This window comes from Musa acuminata, chromosome BXJ2-3 (genome assembly GCF_036884655.1).
Source record: "Musa acuminata AAA Group cultivar baxijiao chromosome BXJ2-3, Cavendish_Baxijiao_AAA, whole genome shotgun sequence".
Taxonomy (NCBI): domain Eukaryota; kingdom Viridiplantae; phylum Streptophyta; class Magnoliopsida; order Zingiberales; family Musaceae; genus Musa; species Musa acuminata.
In genome coordinates, this window is record NC_088340.1 from 42815597 (window position 1) to 42832176 (window position 16580).

At 39.4% G+C, this 16580-nt stretch overlaps 2 protein-coding genes across 2 annotated transcripts; one reads left to right on the forward strand and one right to left on the reverse strand.

Moving 5' to 3' along the window:
• The first annotated feature begins 877 nt into the window (after nucleotides 1-877).
• Nucleotides 878-1626, forward strand: LOC103979922 (ethylene-responsive transcription factor 9). The gene has a single exon (XM_009396180.3). It carries the CDS (start codon nucleotides 988-990, stop codon nucleotides 1465-1467), a length of 480 nt encoding a protein of 159 aa, XP_009394455.2. The 5' UTR covers nucleotides 878-987; the 3' UTR covers nucleotides 1468-1626.
• Nucleotides 1627-2889: 1263 nt separating this feature from the next.
• On the reverse strand, nucleotides 2890-16313 carry LOC103979921 (uncharacterized). The gene is made up of 21 exons (XM_009396178.3): nucleotides 16039-16313; nucleotides 15865-15947; nucleotides 14613-14690; nucleotides 13654-13785; nucleotides 13410-13460; nucleotides 13176-13319; nucleotides 12959-13081; nucleotides 12742-12819; nucleotides 11280-11372; nucleotides 11084-11206; nucleotides 9136-9219; nucleotides 7433-7531; nucleotides 7138-7326; nucleotides 6078-6153; nucleotides 5478-5581; nucleotides 5137-5396; nucleotides 4404-4490; nucleotides 4059-4286; nucleotides 3632-3710; nucleotides 3474-3537; nucleotides 2890-3316 (listed from the first exon to the last, which is right to left on the reverse strand). Exons 1-21 carry the CDS (start codon nucleotides 16127-16129, stop codon nucleotides 3171-3173), a joined length of 2412 nt encoding a protein of 803 aa, XP_009394453.2. The 5' UTR covers nucleotides 16130-16313; the 3' UTR covers nucleotides 2890-3170.
• Between the last annotated feature and the right edge of the window lie 267 nt (nucleotides 16314-16580).

Sequence of the window (16580 nt, forward strand, 5' to 3'; positions counted from 1 at the left end):
GTCTTGATCTCCATGTCTCTAATTACTTGTTTCATCCGCCGGCGCCGTCGGATCCGCCCTTTCTGCCCACAAAGACAGTGCATTCTTAATTACTCTCCCAACACGCACTACCCCGCTTCCGTCACACGTAATAAGAAGCACCCACTCACCCCTACCAGTCTACTTACTAACTACTTACCATCTCACTTACCAGCCCTGTAGCCATGCAGGCCGAGACCCGATGGAGCCCGCCTCAACATTCCTCCAATCAAGAGTCAGGTAACGCCCCACGCACGAAACTTCGATGGAGCAGGAAACCGTTTACGTCCTCATTTCCCTTTCGCCCCGTCGCCCACGTATGTATATAAGTCAACTTATTAACTTCTTACCCCATGAGGTACCCGCCACGGAGACCGGGACCAGGGGTGGAGCCCGTCTGAGCATTCCTCCAATAACGAGACAGGTAACTGTCTGAACGCAGTACCGAGGGGCCGGCGAGCGTTTTCTCAATACATTTCCCTTTCGCCCCGTCTCCCGCACCCGCGTGGGGCCCCACCCGCCGTACGGCGAAACCCGCCATCTCGATCTTTCCGCGGGTGGTTTCTTCGCCGCTCGTGGCCGTCACGTAGGCAGGACGGGGGCGAGGGGGGTGTTTCCGTCAAGCCGCACACCGCATCGAGGTTATCCGAACACGTGTGGCACCCCACGTCGCCAGCCGTCCGTTGGGCCTTGGACGGCTCTGCCCCGTTCCTTTTCTCTCCGTGATTCCCGTGGATTGGTGGGGGCACCGGATCAAACAGTGGCGCCGCGGGGGAATCACCGCCGTCCATTCAATGCGCGCATATTGATGGCGACCATAGAAACAAAGCTCGATAGTAAATGGCGAAATAAATCGAAATTATATCGAATACCTGTCGGGCGGAACCAAGACCGACTTCCCGGCTATAAATACGCTGCCCGGCCTCCCTCGCTTCGCCTCAAAGTCTTCTTTGTGCTCGTCTTCTGGCGATGGCGGCGGCGGCGCAGGGAGGAGGAGGAGGGAGGGAAGCGCACTTCCGGGGCGTGAGGAAGCGGCCGTGGGGGCGGTTCGCGGCGGAGATCCGGGACCCTTGGAAGAAGACCCGCAAGTGGCTGGGCACCTTCGACACGGCTGAGGAGGCGGCGCGGGCCTACGACGAGGCCGCGCGCAGCCTCCGCGGCCCCAAGGCGAAGACCAACTTCGGCTGCCCGGGCGACCTCGGAGTCCCGCCCTCGGCGGCGCAGGTCAGCTGGGGAGCGGTGACGCGCTGGCGATCGGCCGCGGATCTGTCCATGGGGCATACGCCGGCGGCGGCGGGCGGCGGATCGGGGTACGCAGGGTACCGACTCGAGGTGGTTGAGGCGGCGGCGAGGGAGGAACAGGAGAGGAAGTCCGTGGCAGCGGCGGAGGCGGGGAAGGAGAAGCCGCCCTTCTCGTTTGATCTTAATCTCCCCGCTCCTTTTTTCTGAGTCAGATCGGACGGCCCACATCGCTCCATCGCTTTCCCACTCTCCCTCCTTTTATGCCGCGCCGGTTTTTATTGCTCGCTTTTCTTTAAAGCCGACTCGGCTTTGTTGTACAGTCTCTTATCAACTGAGTTGGATCAGCGAGTTAGCTGGTCACTGGAATCGCCGGGTCGACTCGTCCCTCCGTGGTGGGTGACGCGCGTGTTGAGTCGTTAGTGGCCGACAGCTTCTTTCCAATCCAATTGACGGAAAACCCACCGAGCCTACACGATAATTACTCCAATACCGGATTTCGTGCTACGGCTCGCGCTTTGCGTGGCGTGTGGAGGCTGTTCTTGTCATTTCGTCATAATGCCGTTGTATTTACGCTAACGCCCTCTTCTTGCCCCTATTCTTGAAATGGGAACAAACCGGCGGCCGGCAGCTCTCGCACGCACGCACGCGTCGAGCCCACGAGGGCGGCCGTCGCCGAGTACGAAGCGACGGAAGGTAGCATAAAAAACGCATGGCAAAAGTGGGTCCCCCGCCATACCGCCTTCTCCATCACGACGTCGGAGAAATATATATATATGGGATTTTATACAAAGGGCGAAACGGAAAGCGGCCGCCTGCGACACGCGCCGTATAAGGCCGCGGCGAAGTTGGTGCGGTGGGGCCAGTCTGCGGGGCGGTTTCTATGGAGGCGGCAAGAGGAGCGGCCGGGGCCCGCCAGCTTCTCCCAAAAGTCTCTCCTTTTCCGTCAGTTAAGCCGGGAAAACGTTGACCGGACCGCGGCACTCGACGAGCACCGAGCCTTGGCGCGTGTGACGCGGCGATTCATTTTTATCTTCTTCGGACATCAATTTTATGGGCTTTTTTCCATAATAATAATGATAAAACAAACAAATATGGAAGAAAAGACGGCACCGTGGCGCGCAGGAAAATTCCCGACAGCGGAAGGCGAGACAGACAGCCACGCAGATGGAGCGGCGATAGGTCCGAGGAGTGGCCTGTGGCTCGTCGCCACGTGTGGTGTAAAATTGAATAAGCGAGAAGTGATCACGTGGGGGCGTTCTACCACGCCGCACGCGTCATTACCTCCGCCGCTGTGGTAGCGATTTCATAGGGAGGGCGGCATCTTAGGTAAAGGAGACATCAAATCGGCTTACGTGTCGCGTATTGGTTGGTGGGAGGAATGACGCCAATTTGGTGTCCGCTTTAATGAGCAGTGGAGTTGGGAACGCTCTCGAGGGAAGATGGCCCCACGTTTACCTCTTCGGCTTCCTTTCGTGGGCGTAGAAAGCGTGCCTCTCGGCGATTCCGTTCCAAGCCTTACATCACAAGCTTTTCAACTTCTGGGGATAAAAGTTAGTTTTGCAAGAGAAGCCCCGTTTCACGTCAGTGCTTTAGTTGACTCAAGACGCAAAAGATTACGATACAGATTCATAAAAAAATGTGGGAGAACTATAATATTATCACAAGCATTAGTTCTCTTGGTATTCCATCCATATGGTTATCAAGAACACATTCCAACTCATAATCACAAGTCAAAACCTTTGCCTCATAAACCGACACGCCGTGTCGGAAATGGGCGAGCACTATATGAATAAAAGATGAAGGCCAAAATAATACATTGGTGTAATACAGTATAATTTCTATGCAGAGTCTAATTCTGTAGAAGACATTCGAACCAGAGCTTCACTCCCAACAACAGGCATGTTGCGTCTCTACGCTGAAACCATGCCACTTTGAGAGATGGTGTCACACGACCGATAGCATTGTTCCGGCCACTTGGGGTAAGCACGTTTGTACAAGCTCATGCATACAGTGTCATGCTGCTGAATGACACCATTGAAAACACACTTCAGAGCCCCTGAAGAACACAAAGAACACCATGATTCCCTCGACCCAAAAAAACAAAACATATTACTGGCAGGCAAAGCAGTTAGGGTACGGACAGTGAGTATTTATCAATCGAATAAAATTGAAGTTTGATTGGATATGAGTAGCACTACAAAACATATACGTACCATGAGTACCAACAGGTTCTTTGATGCGACCACGGCGACCACATTTGGTCCATATCTCCACTGGCTGCATACACAGAGAGAATAAAGTGCATCAGAACATGATCCATCGTGGATATTACTTTTAGCACCTTGTCAACAGTTCTAACTGCAGCACTTGCCTTGAACCATCTAACATCACCGGGAGTGTGAAACATGTACCGCACAATGGCTTTCGATTTTGATACTCTCTGTGGGTAACTGCATCAAAAAAGCTTCCGGTTCAAACTATTTTGAAACAAAGATGAAAAGGAAGCACAATGCTATTATGTATGGATCTGAGGAACAATGCCACTAGAACATTGCTCGCTGCTGAAGCTCATGGATTCATGACTTCGGACCACAATAGTTCTTTGAGAAGTTGTTGGATAACCAACTATTTAACAGAGGTTTTATCCTGGATTTGGTACATAGGACTTTGTTAAGACACAACATCATGGATATTTAACTCTCATAGCATATATCCATATATATAATTATCACTCATACATGTAGATCTACAAATTAAAGTTACCATGTGAAGAAAAACAGAGCTTAAGATAAATTTACCCAGTTAAAATGATTTTCTTCAGAATTATCCTATCAGGATCCACACATTTTAGTGAACCAATGGCAGCAAGAGCAGGAGGTTCTCCATGCTGAGTCTTCAGGACAATCAATGGCAAGGGAGGGAAACTGATAGGGGCATAAACAGATGCCACTGAAAAACGCCCCGGATGTAGAAATCTCTCCATCTTATGCTTATCACAGTTTAAGTCGTCAGAAGAAAATAATGGCCTGCAAAAAGACCATTTTGAGGATTCTTCAAATTCAGACCAGAATCTTAAGATTAATGACAAGATCTGCATGGAGTGGGAGAACCTAAAATTATATCCAAAGAATTCAGGAGTTTACCTTGCAAAAAACTGACGGAACCCCATATGGAAACTGAACATCTCCTTGGATTTAATAGGAGCATCATATGAGTCATGTTTCTTTATGCTGTAAAACAGGAAAAAAGACATTGTAAATGCTGTTTGAAATTCAAACTTTACATCACATAAGAGGTTTTTCAGCAAGACTGATGAAGCAACAATGTAATCCATGCATATCAAAGAGCGGATATAGTCTAACATTCTGAATATAGCTTACATGTCTTCTTGCTTCTTAACTTCCAGCACGTAAACAGAACTTAGGAGGATTGCATTTCGGTTGCATGATAAACGAATGCAATGATACAGATGAAATGTTCCAGCTATTAAGTTGAGATCCCCCATCATACATAACTTTAGAATCTTCTATTAAGCCTTCTACATTTCTACTTGTCTCCAAAAGCAGGCATCATTTTCATGGTTTACATTAATAAAACAATTAAACATGAAATGTCAAGCATGGAATTTAATTTTTGTGATGATTGTTGCATCATACAGATGAAATGACACTCTCGGTGATCATGAATTTGTGATGTAAGAACAATTAGCAGCGATTTTCAAGGTAAGTTGACCCACAAGGATCTATGGGATTAACAAAATTAAATCCAAATCACATATTTAAGGACAACAATCAAAATCAACTTCCTACACACTACCACAATCAAATATATTTCCAACCAAGTCTGGAAAATTGAAATTTTCATACAATGAATTACCTGAAGTGCAGGACAGACATCTTTGATTCATGTTGCAAAAGCCCACACGCTATGACAGGTGACTTTTTTGATGGTTGACATAGCCTGGTAGCAAGATCCAATGGCACATGCTTTAAGTGGAGTCTTACGTAGGATCCTACTGGAGCACAGTCATCCATGCTCCCTTCATCTATATCAAGAACCTTTGCAAGGGCATTCTTTTGTGTTCTAGCAAAATTGTCGAAAGCAAAAATTCTAGCATATTCAGGTGGCAATGACTCCTGTCAATGACAATAACAAAGACAATGCATATAAGAGATAGATAAATAAATATACTTCAAAAATTAAGATAGAATACTCACTTTAGGATCCCATGAAGATGTACGGAAAGACTTCAGTCCTCTGTATCTGGCAAAACGCTTTTTAGCTGGAACATCGATTGGTGTTTCCACTTCATCAGGAAATTCTGTGAACAAATGAAGTAATTTGGAACATCAAAAACGTGTGCACCCAAAAATCTTCAGATATTTTACTGATACAAGAAAGGATAAACAATTTCAGGTTTCTGTTAATCTGTCTAGAATTTAATCTATGCATCAACAAAAAGTTACGAAAAAAATTGTAGTAGGAAATTGAAGGCTTGAACTATGTTGTTACCGGCCAATAGATGAAGTGAAAATGTGCAAACTTCATTAAATCATTTAGCAGGTAAGCACGAAACAGATTCAACTCATACCATATGTTTGGGCATCCTCTTTACCATCACATATTCATTATTCATATTTTTCAACAAAACCATTTCTGGTCGATACATGTTTAAGATGCTAAAATCAGACAAAAGGTTTACCATAGAATATCTGAATTCTGTTGTGAACAGAACAAATAAATTTTAATGTTGAGTTTGTTTACTTTGTAACACATATCATACCAAACAAAATAAAAGCATGACAGTAAATAAATACCTTGATCATCAGCATTTGCTTCCTTAATTTTTTTAATCTCTGCCTCAATCTGCTCCTTTGTCAAGCTTTCCTCATCCTGAAACATGTAAGTAAATTCCCCTGACATTATGTACCAATAATAAAACCCAAAGAAATGCACTATCATTAATTTACATAAAGAATATATGCTAAAAACTAGAAAGTTATATAAAAATATAAATTTATAAGAATATGCACATGAATAATAAGAAAGAGAACTGAAACCCAGATGATCCACATGAGCACCATGCATAAAGTTTTCAGTAAAGCTACAACAAAGCATCATATAGCAAGCAAGGGGAAATATGATAATTAATATGAAATATCAATTTATTTTGCATAAAACTAAATGTGCATGACTGCCAATAGCTGCAGCTCAAGTTTCGAACAAAACACATATTAAACTGTCTTTAGTTTGCTAATTCGGTCAATTTACTTCCGGCTCAGTTATAGCCAGTTTTCATGACTCTAGAAATGTTTGCTAATTCGGTCAATTTACTTCCTGCTCAGTTATAGCCAGTTTTCATTACTCTAGAAATGTTAAGTTTCAGCTGGATTGCCTAAAAGACTTTTTTTAACTCTGTTTGACTTCTTGAGCTGCTAATGCTCAGCTGAAGGAAATAAGATCAGCCTTCTTGAAACAGTTATTGAAATGTAACACCATTGAAACTTAACCATAAGTAAAAGGCTGAAGCTGCCAGACCAAATATGTTCATCACAGACAATCTCATACCTTTTTCTGCAAACTTTCAACTAAAAGATAACAAAAACATGTTAAAAGTATGGTTTTGTTATCTCAAGTATCATGCAAAATCATATCAAGCAATACACACTAAACATCAACTATCCAGTCCCTTACATGTTTTTTGTTCTATTTTTCCTTTTACCCCACATCATTTTAACTTGGAAATCCATAGATGCTACCAAATACTAATATGTGGACAGGAATTCAAAGGATATGATGCAATCTAAAATGATGTGGAATATGATAATTATCATACTGTATCAACTTTCCCAGAACAGCAATAACATGAAAACTCACAGCCATCTCGGTATCAGCCTCAGTTCTATCATCAAAATTTTCGCTGATGAGTTGACATTCATCAACATCTGAATTATCAGAACCATCCTGTGTCGTTTGATCTTTCTGTACATCCAATAACATGCCATCACTCTCCTCATCACTATTGTCTGAATCCTCATCATCTGTATCCTCTAAAATCCAAGCAGCCTGCAAACCATGACAAGAAAGAAGTGCATGATAAAGCTTTCCAGCCTTCACTTGTACAAGGAAAAGACAGCAAACAGATATATGAAAACTCAGGTGTTGAAGAAACCTGGTAATCTGAGGTGCCTTGAGGAAGTTTCTTCCTAATCAACTTCTGCTCTTTGTTATTTATATCAGCTTCAGCAATCTCTGCCTCGGTCGGCCATGTCTATTTAACATAAACAAGTCAGCAATTACCCTAAAGAAGCAACTGTTACAAAATAAGAACTAAATGCAATAGGATGACACAATGTTCTGCATTACCTATGAAATTTAACTGTATAACTATAATATTCCAATTCCTTACTCTAGTTGCAGTCAAAAAAATTTGCATGACTAGCGCCAAATGATAAAAGTTATTCTTTGCAAGAAGAAGATTATTGGCTGCTACATCATGAGAAGTTGAACTGGCTTCTAATTAATATTAGTTATCCAAGCACCAAACGCGTATGTGATAATCGATATGGCCGAACATAGGGGTGGCATGTAGAGAGTGGAGCCGAGATGGCATGTCAAGGTTTGTATTTTCTGCAATGTTCTTCATGGATTTCCTCTCTTTTACATATATGGTTAAAAAGAAGAATACTAGACGCCTAAGTGCTTAAGTACAAGGCCAAAGAATCACAAATTCATGACTAGTGTTTGGCATAACATCACCGTGTTCACATATTAGGGAGGTTTCTATTTAAGAGAAACTACAGATATAAATTCACCATGAATGAAGCAGAACATAAAATCATAATTCCATGAAAACACAGATTTTAACATACTCTTGTTTACAGAAACCCAAAAATGCATATTGCATATAACAGCACTTTTACATCTAATATTGAGTGAAATGTGAAGCTTACTCATGCATCAAGATGCTAGATCTAAAAGCATTGACTAAGTGAAACATTTCGCATGTTACAAGTTTATGCAAATGGGAGGCTCACATAGAAAACTAATGTTTAAACTTTAAAGTCAAAAAGAGAATGGATGATTCTGTATGGACAAACCTCGGCCAACATAAGTAATTCACATTTCTCTGCTAAACCTGAGGCAGCACCTACCACTACTACAGGCTGTCAGAAACTGGTACACTAAGGCATACTGTGGGCCACACCACCATGCCATGCAGATCCAAAAGACTCATGTGGTGCCATGTAAACCTTGATCTCTTGAAAAGATAAAGTTGACACCATTTATTGGAGGATATATTTCGTGTTCACAATGAAGAACGAAAAATATTACCAACTTCAGCTACAAAAAAGATAAATTGATTTACTATGGGGAAACCTACCATCAACCTGAAGTTGCAACTGTACATGCTGTCAGCACATGCCATGCTGACAACCACAGTGTGAAAAGAACAAAAGAGAGAACAAGAAATGAAGAAATGAAAATTACTCATCGCGGGCTTAGGAAGGGCTATCCATCCAGTATAGCCATCAAAAGACCAAAAACAACTTTACCAAAGACATCAGCATTGCAAGCTCATGCCATGAATTATACAAGATAAGCAAAATTAACAGTAAGGTACAACAGTTTATGACTCAAAACTTTCCTACCAACTAGTAAATAAATGAGACGTGGTCACATGATAAAAAATGGAACAGAAGTGCATCATAAGGCAATGGAATAACGAAATAATGGCAACCTTTCCATGCATTAGTGCCAACAAAATTCAGCAAATATGTATAGATCTTGATTTATAATCTTAAAAAAAAAAAAGCAATTAAGTGTAAAAAAGCATCTATAAGTTCACCAGCAAAAAGTGAACTTAAACCTAACCTGTTCGCCTGCAAGAGGGTCGGGTACATTTTCAACAACCAAAGGTTCCTGCTTCATAGGATCTGGAAGTAGGGTCCGAATGACCTGAAAATTATCTCAAGCAAAAAGTCCAGTTAAAAGTAGTTCGCATAACATGAGGACAAAAGAAAATTAAAAAAAATGCATTCCATGGATAGAGCCAAGAGACAGGTAAGCAACATATAAGCTGGAATAAAAGTTCTTCAGAAAATAAAAGTAGGTGAGAATTCAGATGTTTGCCACAAAATCAATTCAAACTCCTCTAAATGCATACTTATATATATTTTCAGGTGGCATACTCTATAATACATTTGACAACATGAATCACTAATAAAATTATCCTATAAAAGAATTTACCAAAAAATGGATAATATTTAGATTCATCTCCAAAACAAGGGAATAAATGAACTTATGAAACTACAGAAACTAATAAAGTTCACATATGAAAGAACAAGATAAATCCCATATATGTTCCAAATAAAGAAATGTATCCAGTACAGTAATAGACAGTCCTATACTATTCCGCTAGGTAAATAAAAAAGAAGTCATCCATATTTAAAACTAAATGCTTGGTCAAACCGGTAAATTCCGAGTGCGGTCTGACCAATATACAATGTCAAGTGTAGTTTCAAGCTGAATTGTAATTTTATCAGCATTTTCAAATGAATTTTCGTCATTATTTCTGGTCTTATTATAGAAGTTCTAGTATCTATATTTTGAGTTGGATTCTTATTTATAAATCCCCTTTAGGTAATAAGTTGTTGTAAAAATTTTTAAGCGACTAGGAATTTTAAATGAAAGAAAATGCATCTTTAAGTAGGATCTTAAATGTTATGAGTTTGTTACTTTTGGAAATAATGTTGATCTCTGAATCTTGTAAGAATAGTAAGGTTAGCCATACTAAAAAAATTTAACAATGTTTACTAAGTTGAAGACAATATTGTTATAAATGATTTTTCCTCTACTCGGATTATGAGGACACGATCCACACGTGAAACAAGTTTGATGTGAGAAAACGCCCTAGGCATAACTCCCAGGAACCAGACTAACTTCCACTTGTTCCATGCAAACTTCTGCCTATTCATCTGATTACTTATTTTGATACCTTGTTTCATATCTTGAATTGATTTATTATAATTCATCTTTCTATTTATTGCCTACAACTCCAGCAACCTTATTCCTGCATCATAATGCATCATCAAAGATCCTACCCTTTATCTTTATCCTACATCACCTGCAATGTTTTTCACAGTGAGCTCCCGAAAGCTTGTCAGATATCATTGGACCATTCAGCTGTCCCATTCACTTGAAGCCTCAGTCTATCAGCACCATTCTCATTAAAGCAGCAAATACTCTTGCTACATTTTATACTGAGCCAACAAGATGTACATATATTGTGCAAAATCCCATATTCAAGCCTTTGTACTGACAGATGCTGCTATAATATTTTAAGTAATACATACAAAGTAATCATTGGGTTCATAATCATTCACATCTTGTCAGAGAACTAAAGCATAATAGAAATACAGGAAAAAAATTAGAGTATCATATCCTCGAAGTCACTCAACGGAATGTTCAAACCAGAAAAGGACAATGCTTGTAAACTAACTTAATTTCAGCTAATGTTGACTCTAAAAAACAACAATTAATGCCACTGTTACATGTAAGATGATTATCAACTAAAATTATCTTAGAAAAGTAAACTAATTGGGCATCGAACCACTTTCTTAGAGCAAACTAAGTCACAGAAAATCTATTTGCTGCTCCAACTATTTGAATTCAAAATAACCACTACAAATCACATTTTCTATATAAAGAACTTCGATGGTTTAACAAAGCTAATATGAGACCTTTTATGATCAACTTAAAGCATAAACAAGATCTCATCATATGCGCTTACTTCTCGAAAAGAGAAACGCAAGTTTAGTACCTGGAAATCACGCATATCATCTGCATCCATTGAGTTAGAACTTTTCCTTTCACTCATAGGGCATTGATCCTTCAGGACATCTATCCTTCCTAACTGAAAATCCCCTGCTCCTGAAACATGAACCTAGATTGAAAGAGCATTATAAAGACAGGCACTAAAACAAAAGAATTGAAAGATGCCCATGAATAACACTCACAAGTTGATTCACGGAAACACTGTGGGCACGCACATAACCCGAAAGAAGGAAGGAACAAGTTCCAGGATTGCTTTCATCAGGTTCCAAACTTGCCTGATACAAGTTAATTAATTGAGCATTAGACATAAATACACTGTGTATCACAAAAGAACATCAGATTGTCCTGTTAAAATAACAGCATTCAAGATGTCAGCAAAGTCCAAACAAATTTGGCCAAATAAAACATCTAAGGGCTAAAAATCATGATAAAACAGTCCAGATAACAAAGTATTTTGCCAAACAACAAAAGAAGTGCAACTAAAAGTACAATGCACAGAATGAGATCTAAGATAGAACTGGAGTATACATTTGATCTATTTTGTAGGGAGAAATAAGTTTAAAAAGAAAACCCTTTTCCTTGTCAATTCCATATGAAAAATTTTGTCAATCTGCTAATGGACCAAAGTACCAAGCATGTGCTCAGCACCTCCTCTATGTCCTTGCTGTGCATGATCGCCTGTCCTTGCTCCAGTGTGATAGACAAGGCACAGACAAATGCCAACCAGCATCCACCTATTATGTACCATAATTGGTAATGACAAATAACAAGGCATGTGCATGCATACCATAGCATGCTACAAAACAATATGTCAACCACAGAAAGAACATGGCATTTTATCCTTAATAACTTCAACGACCAATATAATCTAGGTCAACTGATTAGTGAAACAAAAGTGCATCATAATGCAGAGTGGAGCATTTCAAAATCATGATCAGTGAAAATCAGATCCACAGAAAATTAATCTAAAGGCAGGGAAAAAAACAAACACGCAATGCATGAAGTGTGCATTTGTTCAAATATTGAAAGCAATGAACTTGAAAACAAGAAAAAATTTATCCCTAGTGCTGATAAGCTGATAAATTCTGATAATTTTGATCTGGAACACAGAATTATTATGAATGCATAATGATAAATAAAGGGGCGATACATAATTGGGCATATAAAATAGCTTATCAGAAATTTTAAAGCAAAATTTCATGTTAGACATCAAGACAGTCCTTTGAATTTTTTATATATCAATATCTACATACTAGATCTTAGATACATAATTGGGCATATAAAATAGTTTAATCAGAAATTTTAAAGTAAAATTTCATGTTAGACATCAAGACAGTCCTTTGAATTTTTTATATATCAATCTCTACATATTAGTTCTTAGATTACCCTCCATGGACTTATTTGCAAATTCTTGTCTCTGGTATGAATCTCGACATTACCCTTAAAGCAATGATGGTCACTTCACTACCCTTCTAAGCTACCTATATCCATTTGCAGGTCCTTCTATCGCTAGGATTGGATAAAAATTACATTCCATTCTCAAGCTAGCTACTCCTCAAGGTAGAAAATACAAATTCTAATTGACCAATATTAGTTGATCATTAAATCAATACAATAACAAAATTATGCATTCATAGGCCCTACCTCTTGAGACATAAGATAAGGTCGTTGATTCCTCCAATGAGGACATGAAAGGCTTTGCTCCTTGAAAAGCCACATGAACTGCAAGACAAGGAAAATATACAAATTGTGATTTATGTAATAGTCCAGACTAGAGAAACCAAAAAATATGGCACCATGTAACTCTTTTGGACTTATCCCATCAGAATTAGTTTTTAGCCAATCATTACAGCAGCATTACCTTGTGCAAGTCCTCCTTAGAATCTGCTGGATAGAATTTACAATCTTCAGGCAACTCAGAAGCAAGATGAGAAATGCATATTTTTTTCAATTCTTGCTTTCTTTTCATGTCCATAGGAAGATCCTGATGGTAAATTCAAGTATTCAAACATCATATCACAAGTTATTATAAGCGAGAAATTTGTTTGCATGAACAATTAGTACAACTAAATACTTGCCCGAATTAAGACAGCAGTACTAGGTAAACCAATGGCTCTGAAGATGGAAAGACACTGTTCCCCAAATGGATCTATTAAACTACTAGTTTCATATCCATCATATAATGACTTAGCTGAAACTACAAATGCAATCAGATCTGCAACCTGTTTCAGAAAATATCTTGGATGAGGTAAAAAAAATTGCAAAGTGCTAGACAATAATAGTCCATCTAGATGCCTACAGAAATGAGCTACCTTTGCCATCTCCATGCATGACAATAAATCTCCATGTGGTGCTTCCAAGACCTTCATTCATTATATCATGTTTCAGAAATATATTTCATATAATTCGTAGCTTAGAAATAAAGAAACCAAAAGAAATATGGCACAACAAAATGGACTTTCATACTGCATAGAAGTTGAAATTTTCAGGTAGAATGACAAGATCACAGATAACCATAGGAAGACAGTACAGAGAGTTTATAAAAGAGGAACAAACCGTCAGTCGAAATTTGTAGGTTGGGAAAGCAACTGTATTCGAGAAAGGTTTTGTATCTTCTTCTGATGACAATGTTAAGAGATCTGTTGCGACTTTAACCAGATTTGTAGATGAGGAAAGGTCAAAAAGGACCTGCCACCAACAACAAAAAAAATAGATTAACTTCAAAGGTCATGCCTAAACTTCTCTAGAAAAGGCAAAATTGCATAATATATACTTCCAAAAGTTGGTATATTTTGTATTTGCCCCTTTTAAATTTAAGGGTGCGCACATGCGCATGTGCACACACACACACACAAGCTCAAAAATTTTCATACATGTCATTGCAGTTAGCAATTAGCATAATAATGTTGAAGATCAAATTGGCATCAATACGCTCTTAAAAATGTTGGGATATATCAGTCAAATAATTGGTAAAAAAAGCATGCTGGGTACTTTTTTTTTTTTCCAAATCAGTGTAAAATTATAATTTTTGAAGGGATATATATATATATATATATATATATATATATATATATATATATGAAACATTACTAATTTGGAGGGGCAAATATGTTCTTTCCCAACTTTGAAAGGATAGATATGTAAAACCACCTAAAGAAAGTATAAACTCTAAAGTTATGAGTACATGCAACAAAAGAGAAAGCAACATGCATTTGAAGAAATAAAAGAAAGTGTTTGGAGTATTTAGTCACAGAAACTTTCCAATCAAACCAACAATTGAGTTTGTGAAAAAGTAAACTATTTTAAATACCTCAAAAACCCAATATGACACTTCCACTCAGTGATTAACCAGTATATAGATCCAAAATTTGCAAAAAGAGCACAGTGCTGCACTGATTGAATAACTACAGTTCTCAAACTTAGCAATTTCTTTGACAGAAAAAATGATAGTCCAAATAATCAAACGGAACATTTATGACAGAAAATGAATATAATACAAATCACGGATTACTCACAACAACCCGAGGAGGACTAGTTGATCCAGTTGACGCTCTTTTCTCCTTTAGTAAAGCAGCCCTTTTCTGATTGCGGATCTACAAAATTCCATATGGAAAAGAAAGAAATAGTGATACGCAATCCCAACATAAATGAATTATGACTTTTCCAACACAGCAAACATAATCATGAAATTTCCAACCATCAATGGCAAATGGAATATAACTTGAAAAGTTGTGCTGATTTACAGTAGAAAAGAATTTGTTTGTCACAAAACAAAAGTAAAATTTCCGCTTAATTCCTGAGATTAGTGAAATCAACTTAGCATACGAATACTGCAAGTCAGAAGCTTAATGAATGCTCTGAATCATACATGTACAACAACTACTTAACCGTTGCTAAAGAGTCAATCGTAAACGGCATCAGAAAAAGGAAAAGTTGGTCAAATTGTACCAGTAGTGAGCAGAAAAACAAGCACAAACAAGAGACGAGGGCATAATGGGTAGCAAAGAAGAAAAGTTGGAAAATAAAAGGAGGAAAATAAGAGGTCAATGTTAAAATCAAGGGAAGTAGAATGGAATTAAAAAAATGGCATCCCTAGATTTCTTTATATACATAAGCCACTATCTCTATGCCTCATTGTCACCCATAACTGCACAATATTGTTAATAAATGCTTAATCTGAACAAAATCTCCACCCTCGTTATCTATTAGAAGATCTACCTCAAGACACAGTCTACGTGACATCAAAACAGAACTGTAGGAGTTTCTACGTGTAGCACATATATCATAGTACTATATATTTTTTTGGTGCTAGAACCAGCTAATATTTATGAAACCCAGTAGCTAGTGGAAATTATATCTAGGACACTAAGCGTTTACTACAAGAAATATTCACCATTCTTAATTTTTCTGTCACTAACCTTATTAAACACCTTATGAATTCATTTAAACATCTCCATTTATTTTTGGGTAGATGCATCTAATTTCGGATGAAGAGCATAAAAGGATTTACTTTGCTATAGAATCACAACACCGAGACATGGCCAACAATTTGTTCTACACTAGAATTTGCATAAATTTCAAACATTTCCCCTATCTTAACAAGACTTCTGTTTGTTATACTAAAGAAACCCATTTTCTTGATTTACTCCACTGAAATTGCAATAATAGTACAGCAACTGGAGGAAAAAGAACTTGCACATTGCAGAAGGATTCCCAAATACGCTCGAAAGCAACGATAACAATGTTATAGTTCTCAGTCATGCATACCGTTTTGCTGCGCTGGATCCGAGCAGCACGGGCGCCCTTCACGGCGGCACGGTGGGAGTCCGGCTTCGCAATTCGACTCTTATCTGAATATCCAAAGAAGAATCAACATACAGAAAACCAGAACTGCTAGGAAGAGTCAAATCCTCCGATTCCTGATAGAGAAGGCAGTCTCACCGGTGCGCGAGGTCCTGTGAATCTGGCGAGAAGCTTTGGAGGCGAAGCGGCTCTTATGGGCCTTGTTCACCTGCGTCCGAGCGCCCCCCATGGAGGCCGAGGAGGTGACGAGACGCGGAGAAGAGATCCCGAGGGGGAGGCCAAGCCGCTCGTTCGAACGACACTTCGAGGAGTTGGGAGGGACGCCAGTACGAGCGCGAGAAACCCTAGCGGCTCAAAACCCCAGCAGAAGAAGCAACGGCGGGCGCGGGCAGCACGCGACGGCTGTGATTTGATCCGATACGGGGGAAGTGAATCCCGCGATGTATATATATACCCTGCCGATCGGATTCGGATCTTCTCTTGCGAATAACGGACGTCCGATATGAAGGCAAGTGTTCACACGTGGTGGAAATTCCGTTTGTTTGACACCAAGAAATAATTTCCAATTATTCTTTAAAAAAATAAGAATTGAAGTTTATGAAAACAGTTTAATAGATACAGAAAATATTCTAATTATCAAAGTTGCATATATTTTTATTTTCCTATTTTATGCAAATCAA